The 21951-nt window shown below is 36.5% G+C and overlaps 1 protein-coding gene across 1 annotated transcript in view; it reads right to left on the bottom strand.

Moving 5' to 3' along the window:
• The window catches only part of LOC150102416 (muscle-specific protein 300 kDa-like), a 1203500-nt gene that overhangs the window by 915854 nt on the left and 265695 nt on the right, over positions 1-21951 (bottom strand). Inside the window, exons 18-20 of the mRNA XM_090399574.1 lie at positions 20393-20511; positions 10413-10620; positions 2975-3127 (exon numbers count right to left, since the gene is read on the bottom strand). Coding sequence (XP_090255700.1) covers positions 2975-3127; positions 10413-10620; positions 20393-20511 — 480 coding nt within the window. The remainder of the gene's footprint in view (positions 1-2974; positions 3128-10412; positions 10621-20392; positions 20512-21951) is intronic.

Below are 21951 nucleotides of genomic sequence, written 5' to 3'. Positions count from 1 at the left end.
GAAGTATAAAGCAAGTGATTATGAAAAACTCTGTAGTCAATTAGCATCAGTATATTGGGTAAATGAGTTTAGCAGAAAAGATATTGAAAGTGAATGAAAATTCACAAGACAGTATCTAACACAAGCAATGTATAACTGCATACCAAAGGTTAAGTGAGTAAATAGAGTAGGAGTGAAATGGATGACCATTGAAATCAAGCAAGCTGTGTTGGAAATGAAAATGTTATAGAGTAGTTACGAGACAGTGGCTGATGATTGGATCCATGAAGAGTATAAAGTACAGGCTAGGAAGGTGGTAAGCACGATAAAGAAAGATTCTTTACCATGTTTTTGGCTGGTCAGGTCAAGGTTTCTGCTATATGGCAAGCAAGAGAAAGAAGAATTATGGCAGTTTGACACTGGTGGAAAGCCATAGCAGCAGAATGACAGTTGCAAAAGATATAGTGTAATTATTGAATGAGCAATTTATCAGTGTACATCATACTGGTGTAAATGATGCAGTGCAATATATAGAAGGGAGGCAAGTATTAGGAGAATTGGAAGTGAAAGAATCAGAGGTGTATCATGTGATGATTGGGTTAGATATCAATAGGGATATGGGAATGGATCACCACTTACATATTTTTAAGGAATGTCAACAAGGTCTCGTTACCCTTGATCTGGTTGTCTGATGAAGGCTTGCAGTGGCTAGGGTTCCTAAGGAGTGGAAAGAAGAAAATATAGTGCCACTGCACAAGCATAGTTCCAGGACAGAAGTTTCCAATTATAGACCACTCTGTATAACTGCAGTTGCAGTCAAAGTGTTGGAAAGATTAGTTAGGAATAGACTACAGGATTGGGTTGACAGACATTGTAATCTTTATGATGGTCAGCATAGACTTGTAAAGGGTAGGTCTTGTTTTAGCAATTTCCTTGCATTTTATGATAAGGTAACAAATGTGTTAGATAAGGGAGAATCGTATACAGTAACATTCTTGGAATTTGTAAAAGCATTTGATAGATTACCACGTGATAAGTTGGTGTACACATTAGAGAATGGGAATAGATAGTATATTGGTTATATGGATTGGAAACAAGCTCTTTGAACTATACCAGCAAGTTGTGTATGATGGAGCAGTGGTTACCCTGGTTACCTCAAAAAAGGAGAGTAGCCAGTGGTGTGCCCCAGGGTTCTGTTCTTGGGCTCCTGCTATTTAATTTGTTTGTAAATGATATATCATGATTGGGGATCTTCACTCGTTTGCCAATTATGCAAAGTTGGGGAATGTGTATAAGGTGTAGTATGATGAGCTGTGTGTAAGATAAAGGGAACTCCTAGATGAGTCTTTGACTCCATCGGGATCTTAGGGTAATAATAATAATTATAATGATAATAATAATGTGAATCAAGCTCTCTCATTAAAGAGTGGCCATAGCATATACATGTCACATGATGTGATGATACAATCCTTGCAAGCTTATCCAACCCTGAACTGACAATGTAATTCAATACTGCTAAACAAAAAAAATTGTTTTGTTGGCCATGGAATGAAATATATATATATATATATATGTTAAAAATACCAAGCAATTTTAAACCTAGTTTTACTCCATTTCCCAAGTGAGCAAACAGACAAACAAGTCAAGTTTGCACCTGCAAGTGATGCAAGTCTAGCTGATCCTACAGGTAGTGCAAGACCCCAAGGCAACTCGTGGTAAAGGTAGCATAAGCTCTGATCACTAATCTTAATATTTACCCTTAATGCCAAAACACATCTCCAAGAAGGGGATGCATGATGTTTTGTAATAAAGGCAAGGGGCCACTACCCAGACCGGTTTCGACCTTCATTGAGGGCTCGTCAGTAGGAGCTAGGCTAGAAATATCAAGATTTAGTAATACAGAGCTTATAAGTATTTTACCAGAACAAGTTGCCATAAGGTGTTTTAACCTTATTAAATAAAAATCTCTGGAGGAGATATAAATGTAGAAGGTATTTTACCACCTATGCCACCTTTACCACGAGTTGCCTTGGTCTTGCACTACCTGTAGGATCAACTAGACTATACTTGCAGGCGCAAACTTGACTTGTTTGTCTGTTTGCTCACTTGGGAAATGGAGTAAAACCAGGTTTAAAATTGCTTGGTATTTTTAACATTTATTTTACCCAAGGTAAAATACCTTCTACATATATATATATATATATATATATATATATATATATATATATATATAATTTTTTTTAAATTTAACTCCCACCCATGAAAGGTAAACCAATAGTAAATTAGTAGTGTGGGTTGCCAAAGGATTTTTATTATTATTTTCTAATTGATTGCCTCCATAGTGCAATTGGAAGAATGACGGTATGTTGCACCCTTTGATTGGAAAAGGCCTAAATCTGATTCTTGTAATAACGGGAGGAATCTTTATATTGGTTTTCTTCAATTGAATGTGAGTTAGCCAATCTCATATGGAGGTATCACAATTTTTCTCATGAAAACTCAGGTTTTTCATGAGAAAAATTTACAGACCAAAAATACTAATGGTGGCAGTGAGAGGTAAATGTTATTGGTGTAGGAGATGGAAGGATGATGAAGGGGATGGATGGAAAGGTGACGTAGGGTTGTAGAGTAGGTGCCCTCCCTCGATGAGCCTTTGGACTCCTTGGAGGTGTCGTGAAATAATAATAATAATTTATATTTTTTGTGTAGAAACCCTATGCTATATATGTAAACAGGATGGTGGTATCGAACTCAGTGGTGAAATTCATCTCCCAGCTAAAGACAATCACAAACACCGATTCTCATGGTGGGAGTCAAACCAGTAGCCTATTAGTTGGAGAGCAGGTATGAAACTGCTCGGTGAACCAGCATATACAAATTGTGTTAAACTCATCTACTGTTGTCAAAAGACAAATTTGTGCTGCATAATATTACTATCATGATTAAAGGAAAAATATTAAAACTACCTCATTATGACATGTTTGTAAAAATATACCTTGGATCTGGAAGATATCATGTTATAGGAGTTTTTCAACTCTTGGATAAAACCAGGCAAATTTTGATCCTTTGTGACATTTATTAAATTCTCAGCTTTTTCACACACACCATCAACTAATGGCTTATGAGAAAGAATATCCTGGTGAACAACCTGAAATAAATTTCAAAAACACAATTATTTAATATGCAAAAATTGAAAACAAGTAAAAGAGCACTATATTGTGTCAAATTATGTATATAAGAAAATGCATTCTATGATCTTTTATAACTGAAAAGCATTAATTTCTGCTCTTCTATAAAAATGGGTATTAATTATTCACCAATGATTAAAAGAATTTATTCTCATACTTACCTTAGGGTAAAGTAATAGGTCATTGCTTAGATTTTTATGTAGATTTTTGTGAAAGAAGACTAAAATGAGTGCAGATTTTACAATAATTATACATTGCCATGAATGCAGTATGTATGTATGCATAGAGAGATGTTGAGGATGTGTATATAAAAGAGAGAGATTCAGTAAGAGAGTGAGTAAGTATAGATATGCAGAAAGTGTGACATGTTAATAAGTTATGAAACATTCTTAAATCAGAAAATGTGAAGATGTGTGAGTCTAGCAGGCAGAAGGGAGCACAAGAAACTATGACTGCAGATATAGAAGTAAATAAGACTTATAGCAAGAAAAAGAGTGCAACGAGTTTTAAAAGAGGTAAACCGTGAGTAGACATATCAGTTAGCCTTTTTAGATCTTCTAATTCTTCGCCAACCAGATGGTAACCTACATTTCTCAGTTTATAGAAAGAAGACTCATACAGGCCATTATATCCATGCGGAATCTCATCACCATCCCAGTCAAAAGGTAGGAACTATTAAAACACTGGTTCATCGGGCCCACTCCTTTTGTTCTACAGACGATCTTTTACAGAAAGAACTACAATACATAACTTCTTCCTTTCTATCTAATGGTTATAAGAATTGCTTCATTAAAAGAACTTTGAGTAGTTTTAATATGTCTTCCTCTTCAAACACAGAGGAAATAACGCATTACTATCCCTTATGTACAAGGCATCAGTGAACGTATAGCAAAAGTTTTAAAACCACTGAATATTTTTGTTGCCTTTCGACCGTTTAGAAAAATCTCCACCTTTCTCACTTCTCCTAAGGACAAGCTTCCACATCTTAATCATCCAGGTGTCTACCAGATTCCGTGCTCTTGTGAATTATCTTATTTCAGACAAACAGGAAGATCTACCTCTATTCGGCTAGAAGAAGACCAATCTTATATTGAATACTTTAAACCTGAAAAGTCTGGACTTTCTGAACATGACATCTTCACTAGACACAGAGTTCATTGGAGAAAGACGAGAGTTCTTCACAAAAGTCAGTTTCTCATGGAACGCCTTTATAAAGAAACATGTGAAACTCTACTTCATTCTCCTAACTTAAACAGATCCAACGGCTTACATCTATCCCCTTTATGGGAGATAGTACTTTACAAATCAGCTAATCTTTCTTAACTTTTTATTGTATTATTTTTTTATTTTTTTTATTTTTTTATTTTTTTTATTTTTTTATTTTTTTATTTTTAGGAAAGTTATTGACCTTTTTAGTTATCTTACACCAGCTACTTAGGTGGTGCTTTTTGGAATTGTCAGTTAGTGTTTAATTTCGAGCTTAATGTACTGAAGATGCCTGTGACACACAGGCGAAAATTATACTAATAAATAATCTTTCTAAGTGAGTTTTTTCCATTATTTATTGTGTACCAAAGAGTGTAACAGATGGCAAGAAAGAAAGTGAGAATAACAGGAAGACAGTATATGAGACTGATAGAGGAGAGGAAAGTACCACTACAAGTATGTTGGGATGTAAGACTGAAGTTAGAACAAAAAGGGTGATGAATGGCAAGATAATGAGCACAAATGACGGAGATTGGAAGGAAACACTACTAATAATTTTTTGAGTGTGCAGCGTGAGATAGTGGTGAGAAAGATTGATGAGAAGGGAATGTTTAGGCAGATGTGAATGTGAAAGTGAGTGATCATTATAGGAGATTTTAACTATACCAGTATAAAGTGGGCAGAGAAAATAACATACAGCAGTAAGAGAATGGAGGTAACATAAGGAGCGAGAGTTTGGATTTGGTCCTTGCATCAGAACATCTGATTGTAACTGAGATATCAGTCCCTCCCCAAGACACACTGGTGAGATTGACAATGCAGTCTTGACTTAGAGGCTGAATAAGCATACAGGACTCTCAAAGAGAAAGGAATTTATGTGGAAAGTTTATTTTTCACTTGGTCAAACTATAATAAATTTAGTTTAATCCTTTATCCAAGTGTGTGCAAACTAGTTTCGACCTTTATTGAAGTCTCTTCAGAGGGAGCCAGGCCCAAGTGGAGATATTGAAGTCTCTTCAGAGGGAGCCAAGCCCAAGTGGAGATAGCAAGGCAGAAGTATTAGCAAGGTCATCTCCTCCTATATGAGTTGCCAAACGGTGTGCCACCTTTTTATTAAATTACCCTGGATTTAGAGAAAGATGTCGAAAGTTTATTTTTCACTTGGTCAAACTATAATAAATTTAGTTTAATCCTTTATCCAAGTGTGTGCAAACAAAGTTTGCGCCTGAAAGTATCTTCAGGACTGGGGTAAAGTGGAACAACACTTTATTCGACCTTTATTGCAGATGGGAATGGATATTAAATTGGTGATATGGATAAGAGAATGGCTCAGGGAGAGATACCATAAGGTGGTGTATGGAGGAGCCGAGTCCAGAATGAGGCAGGTGACCAGTGGTGTGCCTCAGGGCTCTGTGCTTGGGCCAATGTTGTTTAATTTGTATATAAATGATATAGGAAACGGCTTAAAGGGAGATATTCAGTTGTTTGCTGATGATGCAAAGTTGTGTAGTGCAATAAAAAATCAAGCTGATGTTGAAAGTTTGCAGGAGGATTTAAATAAGCTGGTAAAATGGGCAAAAGAAAATGGATGTCAGTTCAATGTGGAAAAGTGTAAAGTCTTGCATTTTGGGATTAAAAGATTACCAGCTGTGTACTACATAGATGGAAAGGTACTCCAAGAGATTGATGAGGCTAGGGACTTAGGGGTATTGGTAGATAAGGAGATGAAGTTCAGAGGACACATTGCTAAGGTGTCCAAGATTGCACATAGGATTACTTGGTTGTTGAGGAACACACTGACATCCAGAGATAAAGAGGTTATTATTCCCTTTTATAAAGCATTGATACTTCCACATTTGGATTACTGTGCTCAGGTCTGGTCACCTGGATTCCTTGGAGATGAGGAGGCTGTGGAGAGGGTTCAGAGAAGAGTGACCAAGTTGGTGAGTGATATAAAAAATGCTCCCTACATTGAAAGATTGAGAGCTTGTGGATTGCAGAGATTGGTTGATAGGCGAAGAAGAGGGGATATGATAGAAACATTCAAATTACTAAAAGGTTTTTATAGGATTGATGCAGGGGAAATGTTTCAGCTGTGTGATAGTGATGGAAGAACAAGAGGTCATCTCTGGAAATTAAAGAAGAGTGTGGTTAACAAAGGTGTCAGAACAAGGTTTTTTGCCTGGAGGGTGGTGAATGAGTGGAATTCATTGCCTGACTTTGTTGTGAGCTCTTCATCTGTAAATGAATTCAAGAAGAGATATGACAGATATTGTTTTGCTAGTTTGGGTCTCCCGCGATGAGTCTACTGACTCCATGGAGATACCCGTAATAATAATAATAATAAACACTGGGCAACTCCTTGCAAAGGTGGAGCAAGCTACCAACACTCCTATCTCAGTATCTCCCATAATGCAAAACACATCTTGCGGATATCTATAATGTTATGCATTCAGGGAAGGGCCACTACCCAGACTAGTTTCGACCTTTATTGAGGTCTCTTCAGTGGGAGCCTTGGTATCTCCACTTGGGCCTGGCTGAAGTAGCTATATAATAGTCATGTGAATAAGGAAATGAAGCAGTAGATTATTTGCATAGAATGTTGAATGAAGAAATAAACGAATGGAATGGAATGGAATGCATTGCCTAAGTGGAGGGAGAGCGACCCAAGAGTGTTCAAGGCAAGGTATGATCTGAATTTTGATCTACAGAGAAACTTTGGCTTTCTTGAAGATTCTTCTGATTCTATGAAGGCTGAAATAATACTAAATGTTGTGAATTTCACTCAATATAAACAACAAATACGAAACTGAGATTTTTTTAAGAGTCGAATCTGATGATTGTATTTTCTGCATAGTAGTTTTTTTTCTCTTTTCCATTTTAACCTCCATAGCGCAATTGGAAGAACGACAGTATGTTGCATCCTTTGAATGGAAAAGGCCTAGGTTCGATTCTCGTCATGATGGGAGGAATCTTTATATGGAATTTTTCAATTGAAGGTGAGTTAGCCAATCTCATATAGAGATAGCAGGGTTTTTTCTCCCAGAAACAAAGGTTTTTTCATCCTGCATACAGACAAATTGGCCCTTCAGAATACATGCAATTTACAGACAAAATATACTATTATTATTATTATTACTGACACCTCCAGGGAGTTCAAAGACTCATCGAGGAAGGACACCTACTCTACAGCTCTCTGTCTCCACTATGCGAATGCCATCTACTGCCCACCACCACTACTAGCATTTTTCACAGACAATCACAAACATCCATGCCCATGGTGAGATTTGAACCTGCAGCCTTTTGGCTGGAGAGTGGATACGTTAACCACTCAGCCAACCATGCTGGGAATACTAGGTGATGGTGGGCAGTAGATGGCATTGATGCTGATAATGGTAGTGGTGGTTTGATGTAGTGGTGGAGACAGAGAGTGTAGTGTAGGTGTCCTCCCTCGATGAGTCATTGGACTCCTTGGAGGTGTCACAAAATAATAATAATAATTTTTAATTTATTTTAATGGCATCATAACACCAAATGAACTAAAAGAGATGTTTTTTAACTGGCTTATACTTTGCTGGATTTCAAACTAGCATCTTCAGAGCACATTACATGTTGGGAATAAAGTTTATTCTCAGAAGAATGGATCAGGATTGCTAATTTAACATGTGGTTTGAGTGTGGTGCATAGGTTATATTTTATTAGTATTTTGGCTATCAACAAAATTACAGTGAAATGTGTTTGTACAAATTAATTCTTTGTAGAAGGTTAAAAACATCATGCAATTTGTCTGAGTCTGATAAGAACTGCCTGATTGTAGGCTCAGCCAGATTAGCTAGTGCTGGCAATTCACCAGAGTATGCGAATGGTAAGATGTGTGTTGCATTTCTCATGCATAGGTGGGTCATCAGCTTTCAATAAATAAGAGTGTGTAAGATGACAGGGACCTATGAAGAGCCTAAAAAGAACAATTTTTTCTTTTCTGTTTCCACATTCACTAGAATTCCAATGCTTAATTTCATGCAGTTTGTATGTCAGCGCTTCCTCCCATGATGACTGCTATTAGGTAGCTTTGATCTTATAAACTGTCTGTATATGGGACTGTCAAACAGTAAACCAAAAAAAGTATGAGCTGAGCTAGCAGATGCGTCTGCAGTCTCATTTCCCTTAATTTCAATGTGACTGGGAATCCAGCAGAACCAAACAACAAAATTAAAGATCTTTATTTTGTACAACAGTTGTAGAATCCCACAAAGCATGGAATGTGGGTTGTACAAAGCAGAGGAGATTGTCTGTATGAAACTCAATGAATCTGTATAAATTATGCATTTTTGGAAGTGGTTTTCTTTTATGTGCACAATAGCAAGCTGAATGACATGCAATTTGGTTGTATCATTACTGCAATCAAGTGGGAGCTGACTGACTGAAGATAATATAAGACATCTCAGATATTGAACTGTCAAGATAACTCTGTGCATGTTAAACAATTGCAAGTAAACAGATGATGGGGTATGAAACTTGAATAGTTGATAGAGTGAGAGCTAGCAGGATGGAGTATAAACCTGCCATGGAAGAGTGCTATAATGTGTGGTGCTGGTAACGTTGTCAACATTTATGCCAATAGCTTTCATAATCTCTCTCTCTCTCTCTCTCTCTCTCACACACACACACACAAAGGAAGGGGGGATAGCAATCTGGTATGTGTAATATTATGTTTCCCTAACATAATAAGTGGGAGTTATAGTGTCACATTGGGTGATGAAACTCATTTCCTAACTAATAACATTTACAAACATTTATGCAATGACAGGATTCAAACCTGTAGTCTTTTGGTTTGAATCATGCATCTGGCAGGATCTAAACTTATAGTCTGCTGATTGGAGAGCAGTTGTGATAACCACTTGGCAAACTAAGTGGACTATTTACCTCCACATCACATCATAACTCAAAATTACATCCACCATCTCTCCTGCCTATATTTCCACCTTGAGTAGGCATAATTCGTCACTATCATTTAGCACTCTCCATCGTCTCTTCCTGTTCTCACAGAAACCACCATATTTCATCTCTGTTCTTTTCAGTATATATCATTCTGATCCAACCATGCTTCACTCGTATCAATGATTTTCAGTATAACATTATTTTCTTCATTATTTCTTATACTCCTGACACTTGTAAACATAGTCTCATTTTGGTTCTATGGCTGGCAAGTCCAACTTATTCCACCCCTCAGCTCTGAATCTCCTGCATCAAACCTGAAACTTGCTTTCTATCACAATGCTTAATTTTTTTCCCCAAGTGATTCCACATAAATCCCAAGGTATCCCTGTCTGCCACCAACTGCTTCCCAAACTCCCTCTCCACCTTTTTTTTTTTTTCATACTCATTCTCATCTCTCACCCCATATTGGTTTCTCTTCCCATCTCTTTTTGTCCAGTTGCAACCACCACCACTACACAATAAATATCACTTTTCCTTGATCTTCTGTTCTTTCAAATCTCACCATCCTACCATTGCTCTCCTGTTTACCTTTTGTGAGGCTGTTATTAACCTATCATTATTCCTAACAACAGCCACAGAAAATGATATCTATCCTCATATCATCTTTCATCCATCCATAGGTTCCTACAACTCACTGTTAATTTGCTTCACAGATCATCATATTCAAAGTCTCAATGACTTGTTCTTTTTTTTCATCTTATTCACTACACATCTAATAATGAACTCCCCATATGGTTTCACTATCAAATAATTCGTTATCTCTTTCTTTTCTGAAAATCAAACTTTTGTACACCCTCATGAAGTATATAAGTTATCTCAATAAATACTTTCCTAAAAATCAGCACTGGTTACTAATTTTATTATTACTAATTATTTTATTCTCACTAAATATACTTATTACATTATGCATTACTGGAAATTTTAAATGTTATAGTAAGGCTAAAGAGTACACAGTCATCTGCTGTAGCCTTGCTATTACATTCAAATGCCTTTTTTTCCCCTGATAAATTGTTATGGATAATTAATAAATAAAACACATACTTTATGACTCTGCAGTTGAGCTCGCTTTTCTTGTAATGTTGCTTTTGGTTCAGAATTCTGCTCAACAGCTTGTTTCACATCTTGTAACCATTTAGATAACTGTTCCTGTCCTTGGGAGAAAGTACTTAATCTCTGTAAACATGAATCCATTTGACGTAAAGTAGCTCCCAGTCCTTCATGAAGTGCCTCCCATCTCATTCGTAAATTTCTAAATAGGTCAAAGAGCATAAATTATGGAGATTTGTAATGGTGTATATGCTATCTTTACTTATAAAATAACACTGGAAAACAAAATTTTACAAAAGTCATGCCCTCCAGATTAATTTAGTCATTTCTTATAGATTTCGAGGTGTTGAACATGAATATAGCAATGAAAATGCAAAATTGGCTATGGTTTGTGTGAGATCAGCAATACGTACTTATCACATATACCAGTAAATGTTCTCTTCTAAGTCTGACATCATTTGTATAGCTTCTCAAGATCATCTCTAGAGAGCATCCAACAGTAGTCAATCAACATGGAAGTGGACCACTTTCCCTAGTATCGTTTCTCCATCATTGCAATTTCCTGATGGAAATGTTCACCGTGTTCATCACTAACCATGCCACAGTTGTTAGGGAAGAAATCCAAATGGGAATGGAGCAAGTATATTTTTAAGGACATATTGCAGCCAAGTTTGTGATATAGAAACAACAAAAAACAACCAGTTACTTGTAGTTTTCTGTCCTGATATTTCTGAGGAAGTTAGCTGACACCAGATGGAATGCATTCCAAGCTTTTTTCTAATCACCATGTAGCAGGCTATTGAACATCTCATCAATGAAGAGATCTTGGATCTGAGGACACAGAAAAACTCCCTCTTTAATTTTCACTTTGCTGAGTCGAGGGAATTTATTAGCCAAGTACTTGAAAGCTGATCCAGTCCAGTCCATGGCTTTTACAAAGCTTTTTACAGCCAGCCATACTTGCTGTATAGAAGACAGTCCAACAGCTGGTTTCGGTTGTCATAGATTTCTTTCATATAGACAGCATATATGACTGGAACGGATGGAAGCTGGTTTCCATTATGCAGTAACACTGCCTTGAGACTCAATTTTGACGAATCTGTGCATAGTTGACGTTCGTACAGGTCGTGTTTGATTCAAAGGCAATTCATCAGGCAATCTGCATCATAGCAGAACATAAAGTCATCTTTCTTTCAGAAGTAAGCCACAAAAGCTGCTCACAACAAGTGCAAAATGAAATGACTTGTACATTTTTCTTGAGAAGATTCCATTGTAGAAGTCTTGATCCTAGTAACTCCATTTTGGCCTTAGACAGCTCTAGATCACAAACAAATCATTCAGTTCTTCTTGTGTAAACATAAATGACACAGATCATGCATCATAGCCAAAATATGGATCATTATTAGATGCCGAAGGCACAGGAAAACCTGACATTGGTTTGCCTCCATACTTATAGTCCTCTGAATTGATGGAAAATTGTTTCAGAGGAATGGGAAGTCCTTTGCATGTAGAACTGGTCAGAGAGCAGATGGTATATTTGGGAACACTACTGTACACTTATTTTTCCTCATGATGCCTCCCTAAACAGGCGGTGCCATGCAGAAGTGGAAGTTATTTGCATGATTGCTTGGCTCCCTCCAAACCACAGGAACAGTAAATGGCATCGACACTTTACTGCCTTTCAGCCACTTTGGAAAATTTCTAGCACATGTGTGGGAGCCCAGGCTGTATCTGGTCTCCGATCTTACATCCAAAATAAATACAGCTTTTTCACTAACAGAATGATGGCCTTTTACTGGCTTGCAAACATCACTTCCCCACAAATGTAAGAAAAGTTATTTGCACTATTAACACAAGAACAGGCGTCACTACTGCTGGATGCAGGAGTAAATGGGAGTGTAGCCCAGGAAGTCACACAAACACTTACTCAATGAACACAAACACTTACTCAATGAGACTTTACTTTATACTAATGATTGCATCATCTTACAACAGCAATGTCATGACTCAACTGCATTGCAACAGCAAATAGTGCAATAGCTCCTGGAGGTATTGTGCATGATTGACATGAAATGTTATGCAATATGTCGCAATCAGGAGAATGAAATATAGCATTGACAAATGATACTTATGTACACATTGAAGACTAAGTTTCTCTAAACAAGAGCCAATTGGCAGATTTTATTGTTAATTTTGGGTTCAACACATCGAAATCAGTAGATAATCGCTATTTTCATTTCAGAGGCAAATTGTGTGTTTTCCAGTGTAACTGAAAAAAACAATAATTTAAAGAAAATGCAATTTACATAAGAAAACAGTTATTGAAGTTATGAGAGGTATTAGTTATGATTTATGAATTATCAACACCTGCTTTAAATATGTTGCAAGAGGACTTATATGAGTCTCAGATATTATAATATAAACTTATTTCCATACTTTCAACAGAAGAAAAAAAAATTCAACTCACAACATAAAATATTAAAATTAAAACTTAGTTTGTATGAATAGACACTTTGAATTTAAGCTGCAGAAGAATATCTTCATTTACAAATATACTTTTTTTCAATATACAAATCACTGTGAAGTAATGAAACAATGGATATGCTAATGAAAATAGAACTTTCTATTGTCATTAGCAAATAATACTTTATTGCTTTAAATTGCTTTAAAAATGGAAACAATAGGAGAGAGGGAATGGTAAGAGGTATAATGTATGGGGACTCAATGATCCGTGGCGTTCAAGATCGGATGTGTGAGAAGTGTTTGCCAGGAGGAACAATAGAAACTGTGGCTTTGGCAGTTAAGAGAGGTGAAAGGGTGGATGAGATGATTGTGATCGTGGGAACAAATTACTTGAGTGGTGGTGTAAATAGGGCAGCGAGAGATATGAAATTATTGCTTGAGGTGGTACGAAAGAAGACACAGACAGGAAAGATAGTGTGTGTGTGTGTTGCCTATGTATGATAATGACAAGCTGAGCAGAAGAGCAGTAATATTGAATGATGTAATAGCTAGAATGTGTGACAAGAGAGGTATGGAATATGTGGATGCCTAGAGTTCGTTTGAGGACAGAGGGGAATTATATGCGAGAGACCGCTTATATTTGAATGAGGAAGGATGTAGGCATCTGGAGAGATTGTAGTTCGGAACAAGTCAGTGTGTCCAAGGGTGGATGGTAGCAAGAGTATCCTCTTGTGGGAATGGGTACTTGGGAGAAGAGGGACGATATCAGGTAATACTGAGCCCAGTGGAGTCTAGAGGGGATAATGCTGGGTATAGAAACAATGGCATTTATATGCTTTATACCAGTGCTTCCCAAACTTCTGGATGTCAGGACCCCTTTGCAAAAATTAAAATATTTCATGCCCCCCCTCGAAAAAAATCGTAATAGAGATATATTATTATTATATTTATTGTATTTATATTCAATACGAAACATACACAGCGAATATTGCAAAAATCAAATGCATATATTACATTTTTTGCCTCTTATCGTTTGGATCTGAAGACAATACGGTCTGTTCTGGTAAAATATGAAATAGTGTCCTGTTTTTTTTTAGTCTGTTTCTGCTTCTTCTGATTGTTCATGGGATATTTTTTTTATTTTTTATCAACCACTTATCCATCTCAGGGTTAAATTTTTTAACGTAGAATAGATCAAATAATATCACCACTTACCGATACTGGCACACCACAGACTGATAACTTGAAATTAGTGAATATTACCGGAATATGGGAATCCCCGGACCAGGAACATTTTTCACTTTTGTGACTTTTCTCCTTTTACGGTAATTAAGCCTAACGCGAAACAGACAGCAAAGGCAGTCTGTTTATTAAAACGTGCATATGATTGGTGCGGTATTAACAAAAGATCGCGCAACCGAAAGATAAAAGCATAGCTGACAATTGAGTTGAAATGCTAACTCTCTTCAACCAAATTCCATATGTGAAACTGCCATAACATTTAATATATATATATATATATATATATATATATATATTACTTAGTTTTAACACTTTTATGAATTTTAACACGTTCGGTTGAATTTTATTGCTGCCTTGGGAAATCGAACTCACATACATCTAATTAATAACAATAGTTTTTAGTTAGATACTATGTTTGCCCATGCAACATATGGTTTTGTTTCAGTCTATACAGCATGGTTTCTGTATGAGGGGACATGTGATTCATTAATTAGTGTGTTTTTATCCCAGTTGTCTCTAATTGCACTATTTGTTGAGAAATATATTACACAGACTCCTCATACCTTATTCACTGGCATAATAAAAGTACTTATTTTTATTGCCTCTGCAGTATAGTGGCTCTCAGGGAGGGTTGTTTACCACTGCAAGCGAGTTACTATATCCCCACATGAACTTGTTTAAGCTTTTTTTCATGTGTGAAGTGTATGCGAAACTTTTATTGGTAACAGAAAACTAGTTCGGATGACAGTGATAATATAAAACGAGTTTTGATATGTATATAAAATCAATATCAACATAAAGTCAATATCAACAGTCCCTGATTACGAACGCATTATGAAAGGGACAGAAAGATTTGGAAATTCCCTGGAGAACATTCGAAGTAAATACAATTAACCACTGCTTTGAAATGAAACATATGAATAAGCAATATTTACTAATATTCGTTAAGCGCCGAAATACACAGGAAGCAAAGTTTGTGAACCAACACCAATGTGTGAATTTTTCCATTAAAATATAAAAAATAACAAAAAAGAAATAATAAAAGTTAAATACGTTTCTTTTAAAATAAAAAAAAATATACTTAGTCTTAAAACATTTTAAATTTGTTTTCATTATTTCATGGCCCCCCTCAACAAAACCTACGGCCCCCAAGGGGGCCGCGCCCACAGTTTGAGAAGCGCTGCTTTATACTATGCCAGGAGTATCCGGAACAAGGGAGGGGAATTGTTGGCACAGAGCATCAGCCTGGCCAAACATTATTGGGATCACTCAGACATGGTTGACAGAAGAGGATATAATAACAGGAATAGAAGTCGCTGGGTACAGCATTTTTCAGCAGGATAGAAAGGGAAAGCTTGGTGGTGGAGTACTGCTTATGATAAGTGACGGCCTATGTCCTCTAAGAGTAGAGACTTTGGAAGGCAGTGGCAGTAATGAATTTGAAAGCATATGGTGTGAGGTAGAGGTGGGCAATACAGGATATTTAGTGGGGTGTTGCTACAGACCCAGGAGCACAGAGGGTGGAGACGAAGAAATGTTTAGAAAATTGAGTTTGGCAAGTGCAAAAAGAATGATTGTTATGGGAGATTTCAACTACAGTAGTATAAATTGGGGAGAGAAAGATGCATGTAGCAACAAGGGAATGGAATTTCTAGAATTCTTGAGGGACAAATGTCTTAGGCAACATGTAATAGAGAGAACAAAAGTTTGGGATTCGGTTATAGCATCAGAAGAGTTAATAATCACTGAGATGACATCTCTCCCAGCAGTTGGAGAGAGTGACCATATGGTTTTGACTTGGAAAATGAATAAACATGCAGGTGTATCAAAGAGACAGGAATGTATGTCGAATTATAAGACAGGTGATTATAATAGTCTAAGACATCGACTTGGAGAAGTTTCATGGAGGGAGGAATTAGAAGGCCAGGATATCATTGGCATGTGGGAAATTATGAAAGAATATTTGTTAGCAGCAATGATAAGTTGTATACCACGAGTGAACAAAAGGACACAATTTGTAGTAAATGGATGACAAACAATATTAAACAGGAATTGGATGTGAAAAAGAGGCTATGGAAGAGATATAAGGAGACAGGTGAAGAGAAGATGCATGAAGAATATAAGACACAGGCCAGAAGAGTGACTAGTGTGATAAGGAAAGCGAAACTAGAATATGAGAAGAGATTGGCCCTAAGATCCAAAGAAAATCCTAGGGAATTTTTTACCAATGTGGCCAGTAGGAGGAGAAATGACTGTTGAAGAATGATGTTGTGGGATAAAAATGGGAATGGAGTGACTGATGCAGAGGACATAGTGGAATTGTTCAATGAACATTTTATTGGAGTATTTCATCCTGGAGGAGTCAGTTTTAATGCTAGAGGGATTGGGCAGGTTCGAGGTTTAGAGGTACAGGAGGAGAGTGTGTGTTTCAAATACAACGAGTTTTGAGAGAATGTGCTAGGGAACTGACAGTGCCTTTGACCTAGCTTTTCAATGAAAGTCTGGCTTCGGCAAAGGTGCCCAGGGAATGGAAGGAAGGTAAGATAGTACCATTGCACAATGGTGGTAACAGATTGGAAGTGTCTAATTATAGGGCAGTCTGTGTGTCATCAGTAGTTGTTAAGATCTTGGAGAAAGTAGTGAGGGACCATATACAGCATTGGGCAGATGAGGGTAATGTTATCTTTGAGAGTCAACATGGATTTGTGAAAGGGCGCTCTTGTTTTAGCAATATGATAGCCTTTTATGATAAAGTTACAAGAACATTAGATGAGGGAAAGGCACATACTGCCATTTTCTTAGACTTAGCGAAGACATTTGACAAGGTGCCACATGATAAGCTGATATTAAAGTTGCAACACATAGGTTTGGATGTCAGATTGGTCAACTAGATTCAGGATTGGCTGTCCGATAGGTATAAGAGAGTTGTATATGGTGGGACAGTTTCAAGGAAGTAGAAGGTTATAAGTAGGGATCCACAGGGCTCAGTACTGGGACCTATATTGTTTAACCTTTATATCAATGACGTTGTCAGTGGATTGCAAGGGGATATTCAGTTGTTTGCAGATGATGCAAAGCTGGGAAGGATTATTAGTAATAGTGCAGATGCGGCAGCCCTGCAAGATGATTTGAATAAACTAGATATATGGGCAAATGATTGGGGGTATCGGTTTAATGCTGCAAAATGCTGCAATAAGGTCTTGAGGTTTGAGAAACATCGATGAGACACTGCATACTCTATGGGAGGAGTTATATTGGAGGAAGTAGGGGAATCAAGAGATCTGGGGTTGATGATTGATAGAAACCTGAAGTTTAGGGGACATATTGCAAAGGTGGAGAAGGCAACACAGAGGATTGCTTCAATAATGAGAATGACAATGACGTGCAGAGATAAAACAGTTATCATTCCATTGTATAAGACCCTGATCAGACCACACTTGGACTACTGTTCTCAGTTTTGATCCCTAGGATTTGAAGGGGATAAATTAACTGTGGAAAGGATACAAAGACGGATGACAAAGATGGTTTCAGGACTGTACAATGATAGTTATGAGAACAGGCTGAGGGAATGTGGACTGCAGAGTTTGGTGGATAGAAAAAAAGAAAGGTGATATGATTGAGACTTTTAAACTGTTGAGAGGTGGTTACAGGGTTGACACTGGGGAGTGCTTTCGCTTGGTTGAACAGCGGGAAGGAGTGATGACAAGAGGCCATCCCTGGAAGTTAAGAAAGGAAACTGTGAGCAAGAGGGTGAGGAGTGGTTTCTTTGCATGGAGGGTGGTTGAACCATGGAATGCATTGCCTGATGGAGTGGTGAGTGCGAGAACGGTCAATGAGTTTAAGAAGTGGTATGATAGACTTTGTGTTTCTTAGGAATGATCTCCCACGATGAGTATTTTGACTCCATGGAGGCCTGAATAATAATAATAATAATAATAATAATAATAATAATAATAATTAGGACAATAATACAAAAGCTGCTTAAATGTATATTCATGAATTATGGATTATGCTATAGAATTTCATGGTAGATGTGTATTCTAGAAACATTGACAAAGGTTATTATTCATGTAAAATAACATATATATTTTATTATACAGGTAAACCTCGTTAATGTGATCAATTAATCCATCAATTAATGTGCGCTAACATGTAGGAATAAGGAATGGGTTTTGCCACTGTATAAAGGTGTGATCAGACTACACCTGGACTATTGTGTACAAATCTGATCACGTGGTTTTCAGTGTGATGTGGAGACAATGGAGAAGATCCAGAGGTGATTGACTAAGACAATATCAGTACTTTGGACTGCTGGTTATGGAAAGAGGTTGAAGGAATGTGGATTGCAGAGTTTGGTGGATAGGAGAAAGAGATGTGATATGATAAAGACATTTAAGTAGTGATAGGATTTTATCAGATTAATCCAGAGGGGATTATAAAAAAGTATAAAGTGATAGGGGAAGGCCAGAGGTCATTCCTGGAAGTTATATAAAAGTGTGGTGAAGACAGGTGTGAGGAGTATATTTTTTACATGGAGAACTGTCAGTGAATGGAATGCATTACCAGAATGTGTTGTTAATGCAAGGAGTGTTAAGGATTTTAAGATTCAGTATGATAAATGATATTGTCAGTTGAATCAACCACCCACGATAAGTCTGCCAATTCTAGTGAGAGTGCAATAATAATAACAATAATGAATTCCATCAAAGCTAGGTCAGCAAATTTCACTTGTGAGGAAGAATTATTTTCTAGAAATTAAAACTTAGTGAAACCAAGGAAACTTTGAAGAATTGTTAATAGACAATAGACAATAGATACTAACTGTACCAAATTGTAATAAAGAAATATTTTGTTTCTTGCATAATTTTAGGTCAAAATTAACTGCAAAGTAATATGCATAATTAGTGGATGTTAAGTGGAAAATATAGCATTAGTAGTTGGTGTGGGCAATATTTATCCTTCTGTTGTCTATTTCCATATTTAATTTGCCACCATTACTAATTTTTTTTTCCTAAATATTAATTGCATCCATTCAAGATGCAATTAATATATTCACTGTTCCTGCTTCTTTGTATAGTCTTTGTCTTTTTATTGATCATTTTCATACCACATTTATTACGGAAGTTATTCAGTTTATTTAGGGAATCCTGCACACTTAAACTGGATTTATTTATTTATTTATTTTATATCTCTTGCATACATGAAAGGTCACATGGCCTATAGCATGTCAGTATCATGTGTGCGGTGTTTATAACATAATCCGCAAAAAAGTAAAGAGTTGAGATTAACATATCCCATTTTGATATCATGTTTAATGCCACTGTTCTTCGTAATGCAATCCATATAAATGATGTGCACCTTTATCTCGCACCTGATTTAATGTCAACCATCTTCCTGCACCTCCTTGATTTATAACTGCTGCTATACAACTTAAATATAGATCATGTAATAAAATGTCCTATTTACACCACATAATTGTAGCATTCCTGAACAGCTTCTCTCTTAGCATCTGGTTAGTTGCCTTTCCAAGATTTAGAAAACGAAAATAGAGATCCCTGTTATATTTCCATGTTTTTTCAACTGTTTGTCTTAGAGTGAAACTCTTATCCTGACAATCTCTATTTGGCCCGAACCCAAATTGTTCTTCTTCAAGAACAACCTTTTCTCGTACCTTTCACAATTTTTCAGAGTCTATTTTTTTTAAGTATGCTTGTATATATCTTACCTGAACACTCAGTAGGGAAATTGCTGTGTAATTCTCCCATTCAGTTTTATTTCTCTTTATGTGAGCTCTAGTCCAATCATCTGGAAATCGGTCCGCTGACAAGATCTTCTGAATTATGCAGTGTAGCCACTGGAAAGTATCTGCTCCAGCTGCCTTTCTATATTTTGGTTTCTGATGGATTTTTCTACTTCAGTATTGATATGTACTCTAGAAATCATTCCTCCTGACTGTTTTCTGGAAATTGCTACACGATAATGAGAGTGTGGTGTCTGCAAGGAGTTTGAATGTGTTCAAGGCACGGTATGTTGAGCTGTGTGTATGATAAAAGGCCCTCTCAGATGAGTCTTTGACTCCATGAGGTCTTGAGGTAATAATAATAATAATAATCTTAGAACTACATTCCAAGAAGATATTGTACACATTCAGTTATAACAGATATAACTTTCAACAAATTTATGATAAAAAATTTGTAGATTTCATCAATATCTGAATTATATGATAAGTAAATGAAAGATTACAGTAATAGTTCAATTGTTCCACTGACCTCAAAGTCTGACGAATAGTCTCTCTTCCATCAGGTGATGTATGTGGGTATAGCTTTTCACCCATTTCTACAACTAATTCTAGTTGACTTGTTTGCTGTGACAACTTATCACTTAGAGCCTGTTTTGATAAGAAATAAAATACATTCATTTCCAGTTAATTAAAGAAATTAAATAACTAAGAATTTATTAGTCAACAAACAATGAATGAACTATATATATATATATATATATATATTGCTGGCCTGATCATCTGAGGATTAACATATCCACTCTCCTAACCAACAGGCTGATGGAAGTTTTTCACTTGGCTATGTTACCAATTACATATTTGGTTTAATCTTTTATCCAAGTGTAAGCAAACAAAGTTTGTGCCTGAAATATTTTCAGGAGTGGGTCATTGATAATGAAGAGACTGATAGGGTGAAAGGTAATATTTCTATACCATACATAAGCTCTGTCTCACCCAAATTGGCCAAGGTTCTTAGGAAATATAACATAAGAAGTTTATTTACTCCTCTTCCGAAAATCTGCTCCTTAGTGAGCCGTCCGAAACCTAGACATCACAACCTTTTACCAGATTTGGTGCAACTGTGATATACCATACTTTGTCCAAACAGAGAAATTGATCGAGTTACACATTGAAAAACATAAGAGAGACGGCAGTTAGAAGAAAACATGAGCCAGTGCTTTGTCTAGTGATGTTCTGTTCTGGGCCAATTCTAACGAAGAAAACCTTAGCTATGCAGTCCTATGAGACAAGTCTAATAGCATTTTCTGTTGCCACAATGAATTAGAAAGAAAGATAATAAATCAAAAGAAATCATTCTCAACCCCCTACAACTCAACAACAACCTGAGTTACAACCTTTCAGACTGTCATGCTAAGATCAAATACTGGCATTTGCGAGTTGCTATACGCATGTATATGCTCAAAAATGAAGCCAATGAGAGAACAGTTTTGAATGTGCAGACTTCAACATTTCAACATTGAATATATATATATATACACTAACTTTCCGTGGTTTACAATTATTTCTTCTATGTTTTACTGGTTATTTATTTTTAATGAGAACCTTAAGAAGGTTGATACAAGCTAAAACTAGTTGTTCTATTAAACTTTGTTTTCATTCTTCTGGGTTTCTAGTCATTCAATTTTTTTAAAAAATGTATATCAATCGAGTAAATCAATCTTCCTATATATATATATATAAATTAAAGATGCCAAGAAATTATGTTCTTGGTTTCATCCTTTATCCAACTGTAAGCAAGTGGTGAAGTACTTCACAACAGGGCAACTCATATATAGATACCATTGGCTTCACATCAATTGCCTTAGTACCCCATAATGCAAAGCATGTATCCTTACAGATATGTATAATGCTATGCATTTTGGGAATGACCATTACCCAGACTAGTTTTGACCTTTCTTGAGGTGAAAAATGAAAGGGGGGGTGCTCATCATAGGCCTAGAGTAGTTATACTCTATACTGGTGGTTCCCAACCTGTGCACTTCCCAGGGGCTCTGCGGCCGCTCTAAGAAAATAAAATAAATAAAAATT

The sequence above is a fragment of the Typopeltis vanoorti genome, chromosome 10 (genome assembly GCF_054136105.1).
Source record: "Typopeltis vanoorti isolate ZY-2024b chromosome 10, IOZ_Tvanoo_1.0, whole genome shotgun sequence".
NCBI lineage: Eukaryota > Metazoa > Arthropoda > Arachnida > Uropygi > Thelyphonidae > Typopeltis > Typopeltis vanoorti.
Note: the sequence above shows the minus strand (reverse complement) of the source record. Positions and strands in the feature narration are given on the sequence as shown.